General features: G+C 40.6%; 1 protein-coding gene across 1 annotated transcript; it reads right to left on the bottom strand.

Annotated features, from left to right (window-relative positions):
• Positions 1 to 3594: 3594 nt before the first annotated feature.
• Positions 3595 to 17886, bottom strand: LOC120058085 (glycine receptor subunit alpha-2-like). Its single transcript, XM_039006561.1, has 9 exons — positions 17789 to 17886; positions 16131 to 16258; positions 12218 to 12285; positions 10306 to 10529; positions 6595 to 6677; positions 6346 to 6489; positions 5968 to 6182; positions 4716 to 4865; positions 3595 to 3873 (listed from the first exon to the last, which is right to left on the bottom strand). Exons 1-9 carry the CDS (start codon positions 17854 to 17856, stop codon positions 3595 to 3597), a joined length of 1359 nt encoding a protein of 452 aa, XP_038862489.1. The 5' UTR covers positions 17857 to 17886.
• Between the last annotated feature and the right edge of the window lie 571 nt (positions 17887 to 18457).

The raw sequence follows: 18457 nt of genomic DNA, 5'->3' as shown, positions 1-18457 counted from the left end.
ACACTTGAAGCTATTTTCTTGTTGTAACAACTGCTTGTAGAACTATTTTTATTTGTTTAAAAGATCCTTTACCTGTGATAGAGAGACACCACTGTCCTCAACGGTACTCCTGCCTGCTTTGGTCTTTGTCATGGTAGCTAGCAACGTACGTTACGCTGTTACTCCTTGCAGTTCCAGACAGGGCAGGTCACAGGGAAGATTGAACACAACAAACAGCAGGGATCTAGACAGCCACAAACCCAGGACAATCTGTGGTCCCAGCCACAATGGCTAACCACGTTGCGGGCTGCGTTCAAGCCCTCCGTAAACCCCGTTAGCTTGATATGCAGCTAGCTAACAGCTAGGCTAGCTGCTATGCCAAATATAGTCTCAGATCCGGCCTTGGTCAGCAGGATTACTGGACAGAGAGTTTCCGTCCTAGCAACTTTTGCCAAATGCGTCCCGGGATCCAAACTAAAAAGTTAGCTAGCTACTAAGAAACTTTGCAATACACTTTCAAAACAACTAACTTTTCAAAACAACAAACCGAGCTCTCCCTTGTTCCGCGTTCAACAGGAAGTGTTCAAAAGGACCTAGATTTTAACCTTTTATTTTAAAGATGCAATATGTTTTTGGGCGACCTGACAAAATTCACATAGAAATGTGAGTTATAGATCTGTCATTCGCATTGGGCTGAATGTGTCAATGTGTAGTTCATACATACATAATCTATGAGCAGAATTACTCTTACCTCAATTAGCCACGAAATCCCTAGTTTGAAAGCGACTGTTTACTGGAAGCTGTGCGGTGCCATTTTCCCCCCACGTGGCCCAGCACCCTAGCAATTAGAGTTTTAGCCAATTAGCTTCAGCCCCTCGCCATTTGAGTGACAGCTAGCAAGATGCACACACAGCAGAGCGAGAGAGACCACTTTTGGCTCATGAGCGCTACTTTCAGAACTACTGGCTAGAAAGTACACAAAAGTACAGGAAAATCTCTTTAATCCCCAACATCACACTTTTTCTTGGATATGGCTCAATATTGATCTCTCTCATTCATTTCCAGCATAATAATAATACGGTCCAGTGAATTGACTAGTAGAAAAGGTAAGTCCTATATATAGTAGAGCAATGTTATCTTTTCTGTCTAATTCAAATGATTCACATGGTAATTTGGTGTCAGGGGGCATAACATGATGCCTTTCTGGGCAGCAGTAATTTGCATGGTTCTTACATTAAACAACTTCAGAGACAATTGCACTGAGTGGAGACCGTTTAATATGTGCTACCACTTATCCCCGGGTGTGTGTCTAATAGAATTGTCCTGCAGTGTCGTTGAAGCCACCCTAGCGTTTTCTATTCAGCTGGTGTCCACATAGGTAAACGTCACCTGCTGTGATGTCTCGCCAACGCATCGTGAGGCCCATTATCCCACATTAACGGAAGCCCGCTGTCGCCCCGGGTCTGTGTCACACGGAGCGACCTGGAGAGAGAGAGAGAGAGAGAGAGAGAGAGAGAGAGAGCGAGAAAGAGAGAGAGAGCGAGAGAGAGAGAGAGAGCCCAGCCAGGCTTCAGCAGTCACCCTGAGTCATTGGCCAGGTAAGAAGAAAGGACAGTTGTTGATTTTTCTCTCCTCTAACCTTCTCTCTTCCCAAGTTAATATAGTAATGTCTGCTCTTGGTTTGTCTGTAATCATTATTCATCAGTATTGATTCCTTGTTGCCATCACTCTAGAAATATTCAACTCTGTAGTCTGCATCATAATCATTCTTCTAAAATGTGGTCAGCTAGTTCCAAACAGACAGTACACATCATCTAAAGATATGACAACCTGTTTGAAGATGGTACAATACAGTAACACACGACCATGATGAGGGAGAGCGTATGTGTGGTGCACACTCAACTTTATTGATGTACAGTTTAGTAAACAACCTTTTTCAGAAACATCATTCAGGAAAAAACTTTCCTCATATTATGTCAGAAGTGCAAGGACCAATAACTGCTCTATACTATTATGTGTTATGAGAAGAGCTCTGTGTTTTTGGCTATCATGTCACATGACCTAGACTTTAATATTTTATTTTAAAGATACAATATGTTTTGGGGCGACCTGACAAAATTCACATAGAAATGTGAGTTATACATCTGTCATTTTCATTGAAAGCAAGTCTAAGAAGCGGTAGATATGTTCTATGTACGCTATTTCTATGCTTCCCATTTTAAAGTTGAGTTTTTTTAGTCTTTTACTTTCGGCTTCAAACAGCTGAAAATACAATATTTTTGGTTATGGAAAATATATTTCACAGCAGTTTAGATGGTACAATGATTCTCAATACTATACTTGCTTGTTTGTCACTTAATAGGAAATTAGACAAACAATTAATACATTTGGAACCAGGAAATGGTGGAGTGATTTCTGCATAATGCATCTTTAAGCCTTTTCCAGAAATGTGAATTTCACAAAAAAAATGAAAGCAATTGTCTAAAGAATGTGCTGGACCATCTGACATAAAACGAAAAGGGGACCGTTTGTTGAAAAAGCTTTAAATAAAGTTTCAAATCTAGGTCATGTGACATGATTTACCAAAACACAGGGCCCTAGTTATGAAGATCTACTTCATAGTTGCAATACTGTATAGTATACAATGTCAACTGTAATACGTACTGCCCAAAGAGGGCACTGCAGTGTGGAAGTGAGGGGATGCATTCAACAGTCCTCAGAGGAATCTTTAGAAGTATAAATCTCTGTTTTAGAAACATGTCATCTGCCTTCATTACAATAAACATTTCATTACAGTTAAATTTACAAAACTTACACTCCAACTGTAAAACCAAATCGACCTGGAAAATTCCTCTGTAATATAAACAGATGTAGGCCTTATATGGTGTGTGTGTGTGTGTGTGTGTGTGTGTGTGTGTGTGTGTGTGTGTGTGTGTGTGTGTGTGTGTGTGTGTGTGTGTGTGTGTGTGTGTGTGTGTGTGTGTGTGTGTGTGTGTGTGTGTGTGTGTGCTTGTGTGCGTGCGTGTGTGTGTGCGTGCGTGCGTGTGTATTGTGTTCGCTGCCTAATAAACGGAAGAATTGCTGCTTGTAGAAACAGTGAGGAACTGCAGTACAATTTTATAAAACTGCTCTAATCAACTTTTTTTTTTCACCACACAAACGTCCAACCTTAACTATAAAGCCCAGACTACTGCACATACAAATCCATGGAATGTTGCTCCATTGCAAGGTTGTACAAATGCAAAGTCAGAATTGTCTCATAAAATTTGGTCCACCTTTTTACATCATTGTTCTGTGCCTTAAGTAAAAACCCATTAGAATCTCCAGGATGCATTAGCTCACAGGAACACATCGAAAACATACATCTGTTACTCACCAACTGTTCAATTGTTAATCCTAAACATGTGCATTAGTCTTTTAGATTTTGCATGAACACCTATCAATTTTCCCTGAAAGAACACCAACACCATCGACATCCCTGTGCCTCTCCTCCATGTATAGTCCCATAAGATACATTAGTCTCACTGTGCTGTCCTAGCGTTTCTCATTTAGAGAAATGATAGAGAAAGAGAGAGAGCTGAGAGTTCCATAGGTAAAACCTGCAGGGCAGAGCGACTACCCTGACTGCATGCCAATGTCCTCATGCCTGATGACCTTGTATGTTATCCAGTAGAAGATGTTGAAGAGGAGGAAGGCCATAGGGAAGGCTGCTCGAGACACAGTGTCAATCCTCTTGGCCCTGTCCACAAACCTCTTCCTTATCACCTCTTTCTCTTTAGAGGTTGGTGGTGCTGGGCCGGGGTTTGGGACAGCGTTTTTAACAGCCGACCCATCCTTCAGACACTGAGTCATGCCGTAACCCAAGTAATTGAAGCCATCCCTCATGTCGTCATCCTGGTGAAACAAAACAAAGACAGACCCACAGTGAGTATGCCCCTGTTCAATGGAGAGAAAGACTTTCAGACACTATCCCGTGTGCACACACACTATGACAATGTAGTGTATGGCCAGTAGCCATGTTCTTGGGTCCTTTTCTTGGCCTGTGACTTAGGTGTTGTACCCTTTACCTGAGGATGCCTCCAGGCGACATCTACAGCGGCTTCATTAACACAGGGGACACAGCTGAATGTCTCCCAGATATTACACCCTCCGTTCCTCCGCTGCAGCAACAACAAGCTGACACACCTAGATAGCCTCAGATAACCTGACACATTTCCTTAAAAATGGCCAACTTAATATCAGTCTCTGACTGCCCTACTGTAAATGTTCATTCAACGCAGTTTCTTCATGTCACACTCTCATTTAAGACACCGTTCATATGTTCAGTCATGAGGCTCTGAGATTTGGTCTAACAGTTTCTGGCACCACCTTTGGTGCATGTAAGTCTGTGTGAGTGTGGAATCGGTCGAATCCCGGTCCCATATCGCATTTTCAACACATTTTCTCGATCTTTCCTGTTTCTCCACTATCTCTTCTATAGCAATGAAAAATTACTAGAGTGGAACTCCCACTCTTTAAAAATGATTCAGTCATGAGCACAGGAGGCTGCTGAGGGGAAGACGGCTCATAATAATAGCCGGAACAGAGAGAATTGAATGTATTTGATACCATTCCACTTATTCTCACGAGCCCGTCCTCCCCAATTAAGGTGCCACGAACCTCCTGTGGTCATGAGTCTGGGCTTTGCAGTGACTGTTTTATAGGGAATTATCCTCAAGCCTAGAGTGTTTATTTACCCTGTGAGTCCGCCTCTGTCTTCGCCTCAAGCGAAGGAACTCCTTCTGTTGCCTGGAGACAAAGTTAACCCCAGCGTATTCCAGTAGGGCAGCAAATACAAACAGAAGACACACGGCCATCCAGATATCAATGGCCTTCACATAGGAGACCTGTGACAAGAACCAAACAAACAGTAATTTACTGGGAATGAATAATCCTTTCATGTGCTGTCTTCACAATGCCTCGTTCAATTAACATTTCAATGGGAATATAATATTCTCTCAATGACATCCTTTTTTATGTTAATCAGAGTTGCTGTAAATTCGAAATCACCATAATTAAGGGGGTGGTATTTGCTAACGAGTGCTTTAAACTCTCAAAACTCATGTTGATATCAGCGATTTTCAGCGATATCGCTGGAAGGAAATAATTGTCGCTTTAATTACCAAAGTAACACAATCAAAACAGTAGCAGCTCAACTGGAGCCTTTATCGGTCTATTTCATCTATGTCCATGCCGGAGATGAGATGAAGGCTAGACTCTAAAGGATGTCCTCTTATTCCTCATACAGTGACCTCGTCTCTGTCTCTAAATGACAGGTCATTTGCATGGAGAGAAAACAACTTTATGTTATCGAGTGCTCTTAAGGTATATTGAGCTCTTGTTGTTCTGAGTTGGGCCTCTCAAAGACCTCTCTTTAAATATTTATTAGAGTGTGTCTCTTTCATGTGGACCTCTGACGTGGTCATGGGCCAAAGTGTGAGAGAATGATTGATTTTCAAGAGATGACTCACACTGAAGCACTCTTGCTAGCGTAAGTGTGAATAGTAATTTTGTATATTTGACCATGTACAGTCATAGTGTATCCACTAGTGTTTGATTTAGTAACATTATATCACTTCCTAAATCAATGTTGTAATTGTAATTTCTAACATAAATTGTGATAATGTTATGTTAAATAGTATTCTCTGTTTTTACAAGTTATTGATTAAAAATGAAATACTTTAAATTGTTATTCTCTTGATATACTGTAAATCCATTGATTGCTTATTTATCCATAGGATACTTAAATCGGAGTCAGAATTCAGTGATGCACGGAGACTTCAATCACAGGCATATTTACATTTCATGAACAGTATCTGATTACAGTGATTACAGTGACTTCTAACATGGGTGGAAAATGAAAGGTTGATTGATCTGAACATGGCCCATTGACCCTCCTTTCTCCTCCATCAGATTGTCCCCTCACCCTGCTTGGGTTAACAGGATTACCTTGGGAAGGGAGGCTCGGGAGCCGGAGCTCTGGGTTGTCATGGTGAGCACGGTGGTGATGCCCAGTGCCACCCTGGCTGGGGCGGCGTCCATGTTGATCCAGAAGGAGACCCAGGACAGGATGACGATGAGGAGGCTGGGGATGTACATCTGGATCAGGTAGTAACCCATCTGTCTCTCCAGGTGGAACTTCACCTCAATGCAGGTGAATTTACCTGGAGAACAAAACACACTGACACCTCAGATCAGGGATGGTGTAGTGAGAGATGTGGTGTGTGTGTGTGTCCATATGTGAGTGGTTGCGTGTGTGTGTGTGTGTGTGTGTGTGTGTGTGTGTGTGTGTGTGTGTGTGTGTGTGTGTGTGTGTGGCTCTCTGACCGGTGTTGTAGCTTTTGGTACAGTAGCCAAGCTCCTTCTCATCTCTCATGATGAACTGAGGAAGGGTCAGCCCAGCGGCCACCTGTACAGGATTTTTGTCCTTGCTCTCCCACTCAAAGATCAAATCATTCATGGTGTAGCCAACTGAGGAATGAATGAACACAGCAAATATGTTTGATATGTTATTGCATTTTCACTAACCATATTGCATGTGCTTCACCTTGTGAGTCGTAAGGAGCAGACACTTACAGCTCTCCAGTTGCATGGTACAGATCTGCATGTCCATGGGAAAGTTCTTCAGATCCATCGGACAAGATAGAATGAGAGTCAACCTTTGAGGAAGAGGTGTGTAAAAGTAATGAAACAACCGTGCAAGCATTATTTGTGAATGTACAAATAAAGCCTATGAACATTTTACAGTAATGTACTGTTAAACCAAAGATTCTTAGGAATGTACGGTAACATACTGTACCTTTTTTTACAGTAACTTACAGGTAACTGTAAGGTAAGTTACTGTAAAAACAACAGGATTTATTTTTCAGTGCAGTTATTAGATTAGCATGCTCTATACCTCACTTAACAAAAACATTTACTGTTAAATAAAAAAATCTTAAACGGAACCCAAATCTTTTCAGCATTTTTTCTAATTGTTTACTGTTTCAAGTGAGACTAAAATACAAGCTCCCTACAATGTATACCTACTGTGTGACTGTATAAAGTACAGTTGAAGTCAGAAGTTTACATTTGCATTTGTTTGTGAGTATGCAAGTACAGGAGTCTGCGTGTGTGTGTTAGAAACACAAGCATTTCAGCTGTGACATCAGATAATCTGAGTACACAACCAATAACCTTTTATTTGTAAATACTGTACATTTCTTGTCATTTTGCAGACACTCTTATCCAGAGGGACTTCCAGTACTGAGTGGATAATTATTTTTACTTTTTTGTGGGAATGGGAATCAAACCCATTACTCTGGCATTGCAAGCGCCATGCTCTATCAACTGAGCCACACGAGACCCATATTTCGGATCTTGTCAATATCAGATTTATTACAATTTACTAAGGAATAAAATCATAATAGTGGTCATCATAGCAGTGCATTTAAGTATACAGTATATTATACTTTTATGTTTCTACTTTACAGACACAGATTTTCATTATGTTCAGTTTACATACAACTTAGCCAAATACATTTAAACTCAGTTTTTCACAATTCCTGACATTTAATCCTAGTAAAAATTCCCTGTCTTAGGTCAGTTAGGATCACCACTTCATTTAAAAAATGTGAAATGTCAGAATAATAGTATAGAGAATGATTTATTCAGCTTTTATTTAATTCATCACATTCCCAGTGGGTCAGAAGTTTACATACACTCAATTAGTATTTAGTAGCATTGCCATTAAATTGTTTAACTTGGGTCAAACGTTTTGGGTAGCCTTCCACAAGCTTCCCACAATAAGTTGGGTGAATTATGGCTCATTCCTCCTGACAGAGCTGGTGTAACGGAGTCTGGTTTGTAGGCCTCTTTGCTCGCACACGATTTTTCAGTTCTGCCCACACATTTTCTATGGGATTGAGGTCAAGGCTTTGTGATGGCCACTCCAATATCTTGACTTTGTTGTCCTTAAGCCATTTTGCCACAACTTTGGAAGTATGCTTGGGGTCATTGTCCATTTGGAAGACCCGTTTGCGACCAAGCTTTAACTTCCTGACTGATGTCTTGAGATGTTGCTTCAATATATCCACATAATTTTCCTCCCTCGTGATGCCATCTATTTTGTGAAGTGCACCAGTCCCTCCTGCAGCAAAACACCCCCACAACATGATGCTGCCACCCCCGTGCTTCACGGTTGGGATGGTGTTCTTCGGCTTGCAAGCCTCCCCCTTTTTCCTCCAAACATAACAATGGTCATTATGGCCAAACAGTTCTATTTTTGTTTCATCAGACCAGAGGACATTTCTCCAAAAAGTACGATCTTTGTCCCCATGCGCAGTTGCAATCCATAGTCTGGCTTTTTTATGGCGTTTTTGGAGCAGTGGCTTCTCAATTGCTGAGCAGCCTTTCAGGTTATGTTGATATAGGACTCGTTTTACTGTGGATATAGATACTTTTGTACCGGTTTCCTCCAGCATCTCCACAAGGTCCTTCGCTGTTGTTCTGGGATTGATTTTCACTTTTCGCACCAAAGTACGTTCATCTCTAGGAGACAGAACGCGTCTCCTTCCTGAGCGGTATGACGGCTGCGTGGTCCCATGGTGTTTATACTTGCATACTATTGTTTGTACAAATGAACGTGGTACCTTCAGGCGTTTGGAAATTGCCCCCAAGGATGAACCAGATTTGTGGAGGTCTACAATTTTTCTTCTGTGGTCTTGGCTGATTTCTTTTGATTTCCCCATGATGTCAAACAAAGAGGCACTGAGTTTGAAGGTAGGCCTTGAAATACATCCACAGGTACACCTCCAATTGACTCAAATTATGTCAATAAGCCTATCAGAAGCTTCTAAAGCCATGACATCATTTTCTGGAATTTCCCAAGCTGTTTAAAGGCACAGTCAACTTAGTGTATGTAAACTTCTGACCCACTGGAATTGTGATACACTGAATTATAAGTGAAATAATCTGTCTGTAAACAATTGCTGGAGAAATTACTTGTGTCATGCACAAAGTGCCTTAACCGACTTGCCAAAACTATAGTTTGTTAACAAGAAATTTGTGGAGTGGTTGTAAAACGAGCATGACTCCAACCTGAATGTATGTAAACTTCTGACTTCAACTGTATGTACTAAGCATATGCTCCTTGGCTGCAGCGAATGCTCTTTCTCCTTCCCTCCTTTTCCTCTGAGAGAGCCTCCTCCTCCCACACAGCAGGTTCTTATCACACTTTTATTACTGGACCGTCTATGTATTGTCATCAGCAGTCTGCTGCCTCTCTCATCTCTTCTCTCATGAATGGTGAGAGCGACTAACCACCTTTCTTTCATCTGTTCTCTCAGAATCCCCTTGCCTCCCTCCACACCTAGGCTCCACCACCTGAATCACCTCTCCAAATGGACACCAAATTGAGCTGCATTATTCCGCTGCTTCGAGGTGTGAATCTAAGGAGGAGTGCTGTGACTGAAGTGATATTGAAATGAAATAAAATGTAATGTATTTTCATATCTTGTATCACAGATTTGTGCTCAAGTGTAGTAGTGGTTTTCATAAGAGGGGGCAATTGGCAGGTAGCCTAACAGTTAAGAGTGTTGGGCCAGTAACTGAAAGGTTGCTGGTTTGAATTCCCGAGCCGAATAGGTGAAAAATGTGTTGATGTGTCCTTGAGCAAGGCAATTAACCCTAATTGATCCTGTAAGTCGCTCTGGATAAGAGCGTCGGCTGAATGACTAAAATGTAACCCGTCTCATCTACTACAAGTGGGCTGCATTTACTTTGAAGTGATTCCATCTTACTGATCCTGCGCAACGCCAGGGATGAAGCATATTGACTTGTAGCAAATGCCCAGGGAAATGAATAGCCTACATGAGTGGGCTATTTCTATACGCCTTCCCTGAACGTATTCTAAACATCTTTGGAGAAAAATTCCCTGTAGCCTTTGGATACTCTAGTGGTTTGTGTTTCTATGTACTCTTATTGAGATTATATTGCATCCAATTCCTCCAGGTGACTGAATATTTTATTGAGATGAATCCCATTAAACCTGAGAGGTAGTCTTGGATGTAGAAACGTGTTTCTTTCAAAAGTAATTACAAGTGCGTGAAGGGACTGGAGGTAGACTAACATTGAAGGGAATCTCTGACTCTGCTGAAATTTCACTGGATTTGAATCTATTTTTTGTTTTGATGTTTCCAACAGGGAATGTTAAAACATGACCTCATTCGACATCCTTTAAACCTATTGCACTAATTTCCCCGAGAAATAGAGTTGAGCCCACCATTCAATGCATGCCCCACATCTGACCTGATACTGTACAGGACGGTCCCATCTTTGAAGACCCTCAGGAGCTTGTTGTCTGTGGTGACATCATGAAAGTTGGCGCCTTTCTCGTTGGCGAAGAACAGGTCAGGTTTCCAAATAGAATCCAACATGGATGGGTCCAGGTCAAGAGAGGAGTCTGGGTATTTGCTGTATGCCAACCGAGGGTCTCTCCACTTCTGTCGCAGGAAGATGTTCACTCTGTAATCCTTGGGGAAACAGTGAAATCAGCTTTAAACTGCTTTACTTTGACATATAAACTACTGTCTATCTCCGTTAAATATACAGTACTATAATTTTGGTGACAGGAATATATTGTGTCACACAGTCAGTGCAAACGAAAATACTTTTGCTATAGACTTTTACATATTTAGAATGATAGAGCCACGAATGCAAAACAACATTGTCTTGTCAATATGTAGGCCAAGTGCCTGCCTCAGATTTTTGGTTCCATCGTAGTGACATGCAGTATCACCTCAAGTCATTTGGCACTGAGGCACTAATAAAGCACCAATGATACAATAAATAATATTAATACTAATAGTAAAATGCTAATACAATTCTGACACTTTGACTGTGACACTACCACAATTTGAAGTGGTGCCACAAAACTTTAACAAGAGAAATTGCTCCTCGTTTTTACACAGAATTGTAATATGATAAAAAATAGCATGAATGAAAGGATGCAATGCATGGATTTCAATGCATATTTGTATGCTTGTAAATCACTACACAATACCATCATCTAAAATCCAAATGACAACTTAAGAGTTAATGCGGCAATAGATACACATGTATTGAAAGGAGCAATCTAATAAAATTGAATTCAGAAATCGAATTTAGTTACTTGATCTATATGATCAGTTTCCTCATTAATTGTTATTGCTCAATGGTCGTTATAGGAGATAGATGATGTTTGTGTGAATAGTAGACCAAGAAACTCCATTGAAGTTTGAAGATGCAGTTAGTAATGAATGAACAGATTGCATCGGATTAGATGCCCTTTCTCTCCCTCTTAGAACAGACCTATTCAGTAGGCAGCAGTGTATTGGTGGTCCCAGATGTGTATGTCTATGAGTGAAGAGTTATCGAACAACTGTGGACAAGTGTTAGAAACCCGGCTCGTCTGTTGATTAACTTTGGCAAAGATTGTCTACCAAAAATTGCAAGCATTCAATGGACAAAGTTCTAACTAATTATGCATGCTTTGCGAGAGTAGTTATTGAACATGATCTCAATGTGGATTCCAGCTTTGATATTGTTTACCCCTTGGGCAGTTGGATGTCTATGGGACATTACAACCGATCAACATGCTTAAATCTCAGGCCCTAAGACATCAAACCTACAGCTATTGGCTGCATTTAAAGTGAATTATGTGCTGGCATTCACTGTGTGAATTATTAAAACAGAACTAATCCAACACATGCACAAGGGAGTGTCATGTGAATAGCAATACAATATTGCCTTGAGTATAATATGAAAGATATTTGATTCAATTGTGGTGCTCAGTGTCTGTGTGCTATTTCACCGTGGAGCCGCCAATAGACTATGGGGATGGGTCAAAGTGAATCATTTCACATGAGGAAGCAAAAGTTCAAAACATCCATAAACTAAAAGGAAAATGAACTCGTGAACACTAAAGAAATTGGATGATTTCAATCTTAAACTCCAGAGGAGCATAAGAGCAAGACTGTAGTTTAAGAGCATTTGGCCAGTAACCAAAAGGTCGCTGGTTTGAATCCCCGAGCCGACTAGGTGGAAAATATGCCGGTGTGCCCTTGAGCAAGGCATTTAAGCATAATTAACCATAATCGTTCTGGATAAGAGCATCTACTAAATTACTAAAATGTCAAATGTAAATGTAGATAACATGGCCAAGCACAATGCTCCAACTCACCATAGTAGTTTCTGCTATAGAACCAAAGCTGTTGATAAATATGTTGCAGGTAACATTAACTGGGGGACCTGCAGGTTGGAGGATAGATAACACATTGACATGTTTGACAGAGAAGAGATTAAGCAAGAACACTTGTGACCGAGCCCAAACTGTTGATAAAAATATTGCATGTAACGTTTACAGGGGAACCTGTGAAATGAAATGAGAATGAGGTGACAAGAAAAAGTCAAGATGTTTTTTTGCACTTAATCATCATGTGCCATCTCCGTGGGGTGGTTTAGCAAATAGAGATTAGGGAGTTTGAGGATGATAGCAGTGCAATATCTGTTGGATGAACAGTAATCTGAGTGTAATTAGTTGTGAAAGCGAGCATGTGCTTTATTACCTATCTACCACCACAATATGGGCTGTGTGTATATATGTCAACATACACAAGGCCTGTTGTTCTCCTAATATGTTTTTCTGTCAACATAAACAGGGCCTGTTGTTCTCCTAATATGTTTTTCTGTCAACATAAACAGGGCCTGTTGTTCTCCTAATATGTTTTTCTGTCAACATAAACAAGGCCTGTTGTTCTCCTAATATGTTTTTCTGTCAACATAAACAAGGCCTGTTGTTCTCCTAATATGTTTTTCTGTCAACATAAACAAGGCCTGTTGTTCTCCTAATATGTTTTTCTGTCAACATAAACAAGGCCTGTTGTTCTCCTAATATGTTTTTCTGTCAACATAAACAGGGCCTGTTGTTCTCCTAATATGTTTTTCTGTCAACATAAACAGGGCCTGTTGTTCTCCTAATATGTTTTTCTGTCAACATAAACAAGGCCTGTTGTTCTCCTAATATGTTTTTCTGTCAACATAAACAGGGCCTGTTGTTCTCCTAATATGTTTTTCTGTCAACATAAACAGGGCCTGTTGTTCTCCTAATATGTTTTTCTGTCAACATAAACAAGGCCTGTTGTTCTCCTAAGCACCCCAGGCAAGTCAAAACAGCTGCACTAGTCATTGACTAATCTCATCACCAGCCGTTTGTCTTCAACAGCAGGCCTGGTACAGTTATAGTTAGAAATGTCAGTATCAACTCCAATATTCAACAAACAGTGGTATCGTTCATAAATGTTTACTTAGTTCAATCAAAAGTATGTTGCCTGCTTATGCTAACTGGTACTAGTCATTGACTAACTCAATGAGGATGACAAGGAATGTTTTACTTGATAGGGTTAAAAAACAGATAAACAAAAACACACGCTGAGAGACACACGCCAACACACACACACACACACACACACACACACACACACACACACACACACACACACACACACACACAAACACAAACACACACACACACACACACACACACACACACACACACACACACACACACACACACACACACACAGGCATTAAAAACAGTGGCACATGTTTCTTATGAAACAATCATGAGCAGAACAGTCAACTTAGTTTCACAGGCATTCTACCGCTATCTATGAGGTCACAGAATGACTGAAAAGCAGTTTTTGACACTTTCTATCCAATACAGTAACACTGTCTTGAATAAAAACAATAATGTCAGCCAGGGAGAGAGAGAGAGGTCTCTGTGTTGTTAAGTGAAGTTGTCATCAATATTGCATGTGACGTGGTGGTATTAATATTCGCCTCAGTTTGTAGTCGGGCAACTGCATTTAACGTCAGTAACAGAAAAATGCAACGGAATAACTCCACACAACAACCTTGGCAGGCAAATGTAGGTCAAGCTCCAGCAGCACTGTGGGGTAGAGTTGTGACAGTATGGTTTGTAGGTGATAAATAACATAATCTATGTGTATGCCTGTTTACTTTATGTGTGTGTATGTATGTGTTTTGTGCTTGCTGCCTAATAAATGGAAGAATTGCTGCTTGTAGAAACAGTGAGGAACTGCAGTACAATTGTGTAAAACTGCTCTCATTAGACTGCCTCATTAGACTGGAATACTCTGTCGACCAGAAATTTTAACTTACCAATTTACCAGGTAAGATCACTTTCTTCATTACAGTACTTTTAATTTCCTCTACTCACAACTCCAGCATTCTTCCATATACTGATAAAAATCGTTTCTGGATTTCCTAAAAAAAATGCCAGCATAAAACAGACAAGTCTTCCCCTGATCTCGAGTCCATTTCTGAGATCTTGTGTACACTTGTTTCCTATTCTCCCAGATGAAGTGGATAGATCTGGGCCAGTGTTTCTGGGTGAAGGCTGAGTCTTGCTGACCAATCTCAGACTGTGTTTCCTGTGCTACTCTCCTCACAGTGGCCTTCTCTCCAGCACGGTTCAACCACTAGTGTCCTAGCCTGTGCTCTGCCTGCATGCCTGCCTCCCTGTCTGGGGTATGCCCCTTCCTGCCCGCCCGCCCTGCCTGTCTCCATACCCACCTGCCAACCTGAGCCACACCAATGAGTTCCGTTCCCTCTCCTTATTCAGATCCATCACAGTGACAGATGATGTCTCTCTCCTGCACCACAACACAACAATAGAGGAACTCAGCAGCCTGGCCAGAGGGACCCCATCCCTCATCTGTGGCTGTCACTGTGGCACTACTGTTGTTTTGGGCCCACATCTATACCTCATTATTGTTGTTGTTTGTGTCTTGAATACTGATGTTTAATATAGCTGTTTGACAATATAAATGACAATTGAAGAAATAGCTATATTGGGTGTTATAATGGGTGATAGTGCTTTGGCTAACACCTAAATCAAAGTCCTCCTGACTTCAGAGTCTAGAAAGGCTAGCTTGATGTTGTGGGCAGGATGCGTTTATAATGAAGGGGATGTGCTTTTTTACTTATTGCTTCCTCTCTTTGTTTTTTCACTAAAACACCCACATGGACAACCACACACAGCCCCCAATATAATTATTGGATTTTAAAATCAAAAACATTGTAAGATTTCAACCCCCCAGGGAAGAAACAAACATTTGAAAGAACCAATCAGACCAGTGTGAGTCACGTGCATCGTGTCAGCCAGGCTAGGGTGATGGTGGGCTGAGATACAAAACGATCTATCTACTGCTCGGTTCTGCTCTGAGCCTTTCATGTTCCATATCGCGATCCCATAAATCCTACATGGATGATGATGTCACTGTCTACAGGCGTGATTGATAGCCATTCTTCTTTAAATCATTAAGGGTTTTATCAATAGACAAGCACAAAATGCATTGTTCATTATGTGCCTTATTGACTTGAGGGGGTGTTCAGTTGAGAATGTATACATCATTATGCATGGGGTGTCAGTACATTAGTAATATACACTGAGTATACCAAACATTAGGAACCCCTTCCTAAAATTGAGTTGCACCCCCTATTGCCCTCAGCCTCAATTCATTGGGGTATGGACTCTACAAGGTGTCGAAAGTGTTCCACATGGATGCTGGCACATGTTGACTCCAATGCTTTCCACCGTTATTTCAAGTTGGCTGGATGTCCTTTGGGTGGTGGACCATTCTTGATACACACGGGAAACTGTTGAGCAAGAAGAACCCTGCAGCAAACCGATGCGCCTGGCACCTACTACCATACCCCGCTCAAAGGCACTTAAATATTTTGTGTTGCCCATTCACCCTCTGAATGGCACAAATACACAATCCATGTCTCAATTGTCTCAAGTTTAAAAAAGCCTTCCTTAACCTTTAATCTCTCCCCTTCATCTACACTGATTGGAGTGGATTTTACAATTGAATCAATAAGGGATCATAGCTTTCACCTGGATTCAACGGGTCAGTCTATGTCATGGAAAGAGCAGGTGTTCTTAATGTTTTGTATACTCAGTGTAGATATGGGTGCGTACACTGATATCCCAGATGCATTTTAGGTGAATATTTTCCAATCCACACTCAAATTCTAAGGAACTATTAAAAAGTAAAATATAAACCAACCTTTGAAGTTTGGTCGTATTCGTGCATCATAACCAGATGTTCTACCCATTAATGAGTCCAGAAAGTCTGAGGGAGACAAGTTAGTAGTAGAGCCTGATCTGGACTCATGCTCCTTGGCATCCACCACCCTGTGACAAACAAAGGGAAAATAAAAAACTTACTTGCTCAGTCAGAAGTCAAAGTGTGGTGAAACCATTTCTACTTGATCTCAACCAAATAGGAAGCTCATCTGCATACTGGTGTATAGGCATGCAGAGAAACACAAATTAGATTCAAATGATATGATTAGGAAGGATTCCAATAGTGAAGGAACACCTTGGCAGACATGGTGTGTTTTAAGTTTATTACCACTGTATTGGAGAGTTGGCTTTGTGACTGTCCTCATTGTATACATATAGGCTATACACACTTAGAAATAAAATTACTCTGACACATAGGCTACAAGGGAATTTGACAGCGTTTTCAGTGGTGTCCAGGGGGTGGCCCAAGGTGAGCTACAGATACTAAGACAGAGGGATGCTATTTGCCTCGCTCTGATGCTTTCTCTGGTGAAATAGATTCAGCCTCATGTGAATTCAAGGGAAATTATGAAACACAGATAGTCAGCAATGAGAAATCATTTATTTGCTTTATTGATGACCTTTTTGGGGAAGCCTGGCTTCCCTTGGCATCCATGAATACACACCACTTTGTAGGCTGAATGTCATTACACATGGTGTTTGTAATAGATGTCCCTTTCTATTCAAATGACGGGTGCACAGTGCACTGTTTGGATGCTGGACATATTTTGGAATACATGAACCTACACAGGTAACATACTTAACCTACTTTCTGAAGTGATTTGTTTGACAATCAGATGAGAATATCATGACTGGTTGTGTTCATGACACATTAAAAGGTCATACATTTTACTGTTAAATGACATGCCTACTAGGAGGTCTCCTTAAACAAAATAGAAATGCCTCGAATGTCACAGTATAAATCACACTCTGGATGGCACTTTGTAGTGAATTTACTGCTCTATGCTAATACACTTATATACAATCCTGACCTTGAATGCAAACACTGTAACAATATTTTCAGAATTGATTTATGATTTATTTGAACAGGGAAATGTACCAAACCTAAGCTAAAGAATTTAATGCATTGAACCATCATAATTATACTTAAAACAATACATGTAATACATCTAAACTTGGTCTGTGCCCCGCCTTGGCCACCCCATTCAAAATGTTCCGGACATGCCACTGAACGTTTTGACAACGCCCACAGACTGAGTTAGAGGCAGTGATAAACTTGGCAAAATACCAGATATTACCCTGCGATATTGACGGCTCCATATAGCCTACTAGGCTACATGCTGATGTAAAAAAAACGATATTTTCAGTCAACTGACTGAATATTGAAGTTGAATGATTTCTACATTCCAATAATAACACTTGAACTTTAGGGTCAACGAGGAAATATTGGGTCATTCGGGGTAGGTTGAAACTCAGTATCCTAAACTTTGTTTTAATGGCAACGCACTTCGCCTTTTCAAACAATGAACATTACAGTTGAATAGGCTATATACAAATAAAGAAGAAAGTATCTCATTATATTTTTATTAAAAAAATAAACGTTACATGGCCAATAAAGTAGCCTAAATATTCACTTACCTGCTGTTGTTGGTCTCCATTAAACATGCAAATAAAGCAGTCAAGACGTTGATAAAGGGGCGATTCATTCCTTTTGATTTTAGATTTCTTCACTTCTTTATTTCTTCCATATGTGAATGTTGGTCAAACACACAATCCAAGCAGCAATATCGATTTCTTTCTGACCAAAGCGCAGTTGGGTGTTCTCGTGAAACACAGAGAATACACATGAGGCATTCCAGTCCGTAAGATCATTGCTTAGTTTGAAAAAACACTGATTCCCAGGTGCGGTATTGTTGTTGATAATGTGTAAAGAATCATCAATTCTGAGTCATTGCCACCTAAAAATAACCTGTGGAAAAGACGTTGTGAGGTGAGAAATATCCACAAGACGCGGAATATAGAGCCTTCAGGAAGGCGTTTTCTCACTTTCATTCAAAAACTCAGTGAAAACAGATAGTCTCTAAAGTATACTATGGTCTCTAAAGTATAGTGGTGTTGAAGAATAATAATAATTCCTTGGGTTGAAGACCGTCCGCTGCTGGAATGGGAGACGAGTGGACGTGTCTTTAGATCCAGCACTTAGACAGCTCCCGGTTCATTTGCACGCAAGCGCACCATTAACAACTGGAGGACGTGGTTTTCAAAATGTCATTTAAATGACTAAGATAGTCTTTTAAAAACAATTTC

This window comes from Salvelinus namaycush, chromosome 13 (genome assembly GCF_016432855.1).
Source record: "Salvelinus namaycush isolate Seneca chromosome 13, SaNama_1.0, whole genome shotgun sequence".
NCBI lineage: Eukaryota > Metazoa > Chordata > Actinopteri > Salmoniformes > Salmonidae > Salvelinus > Salvelinus namaycush.
Note: the sequence above shows the minus strand (reverse complement) of the source record. Positions and strands in the feature narration are given on the sequence as shown.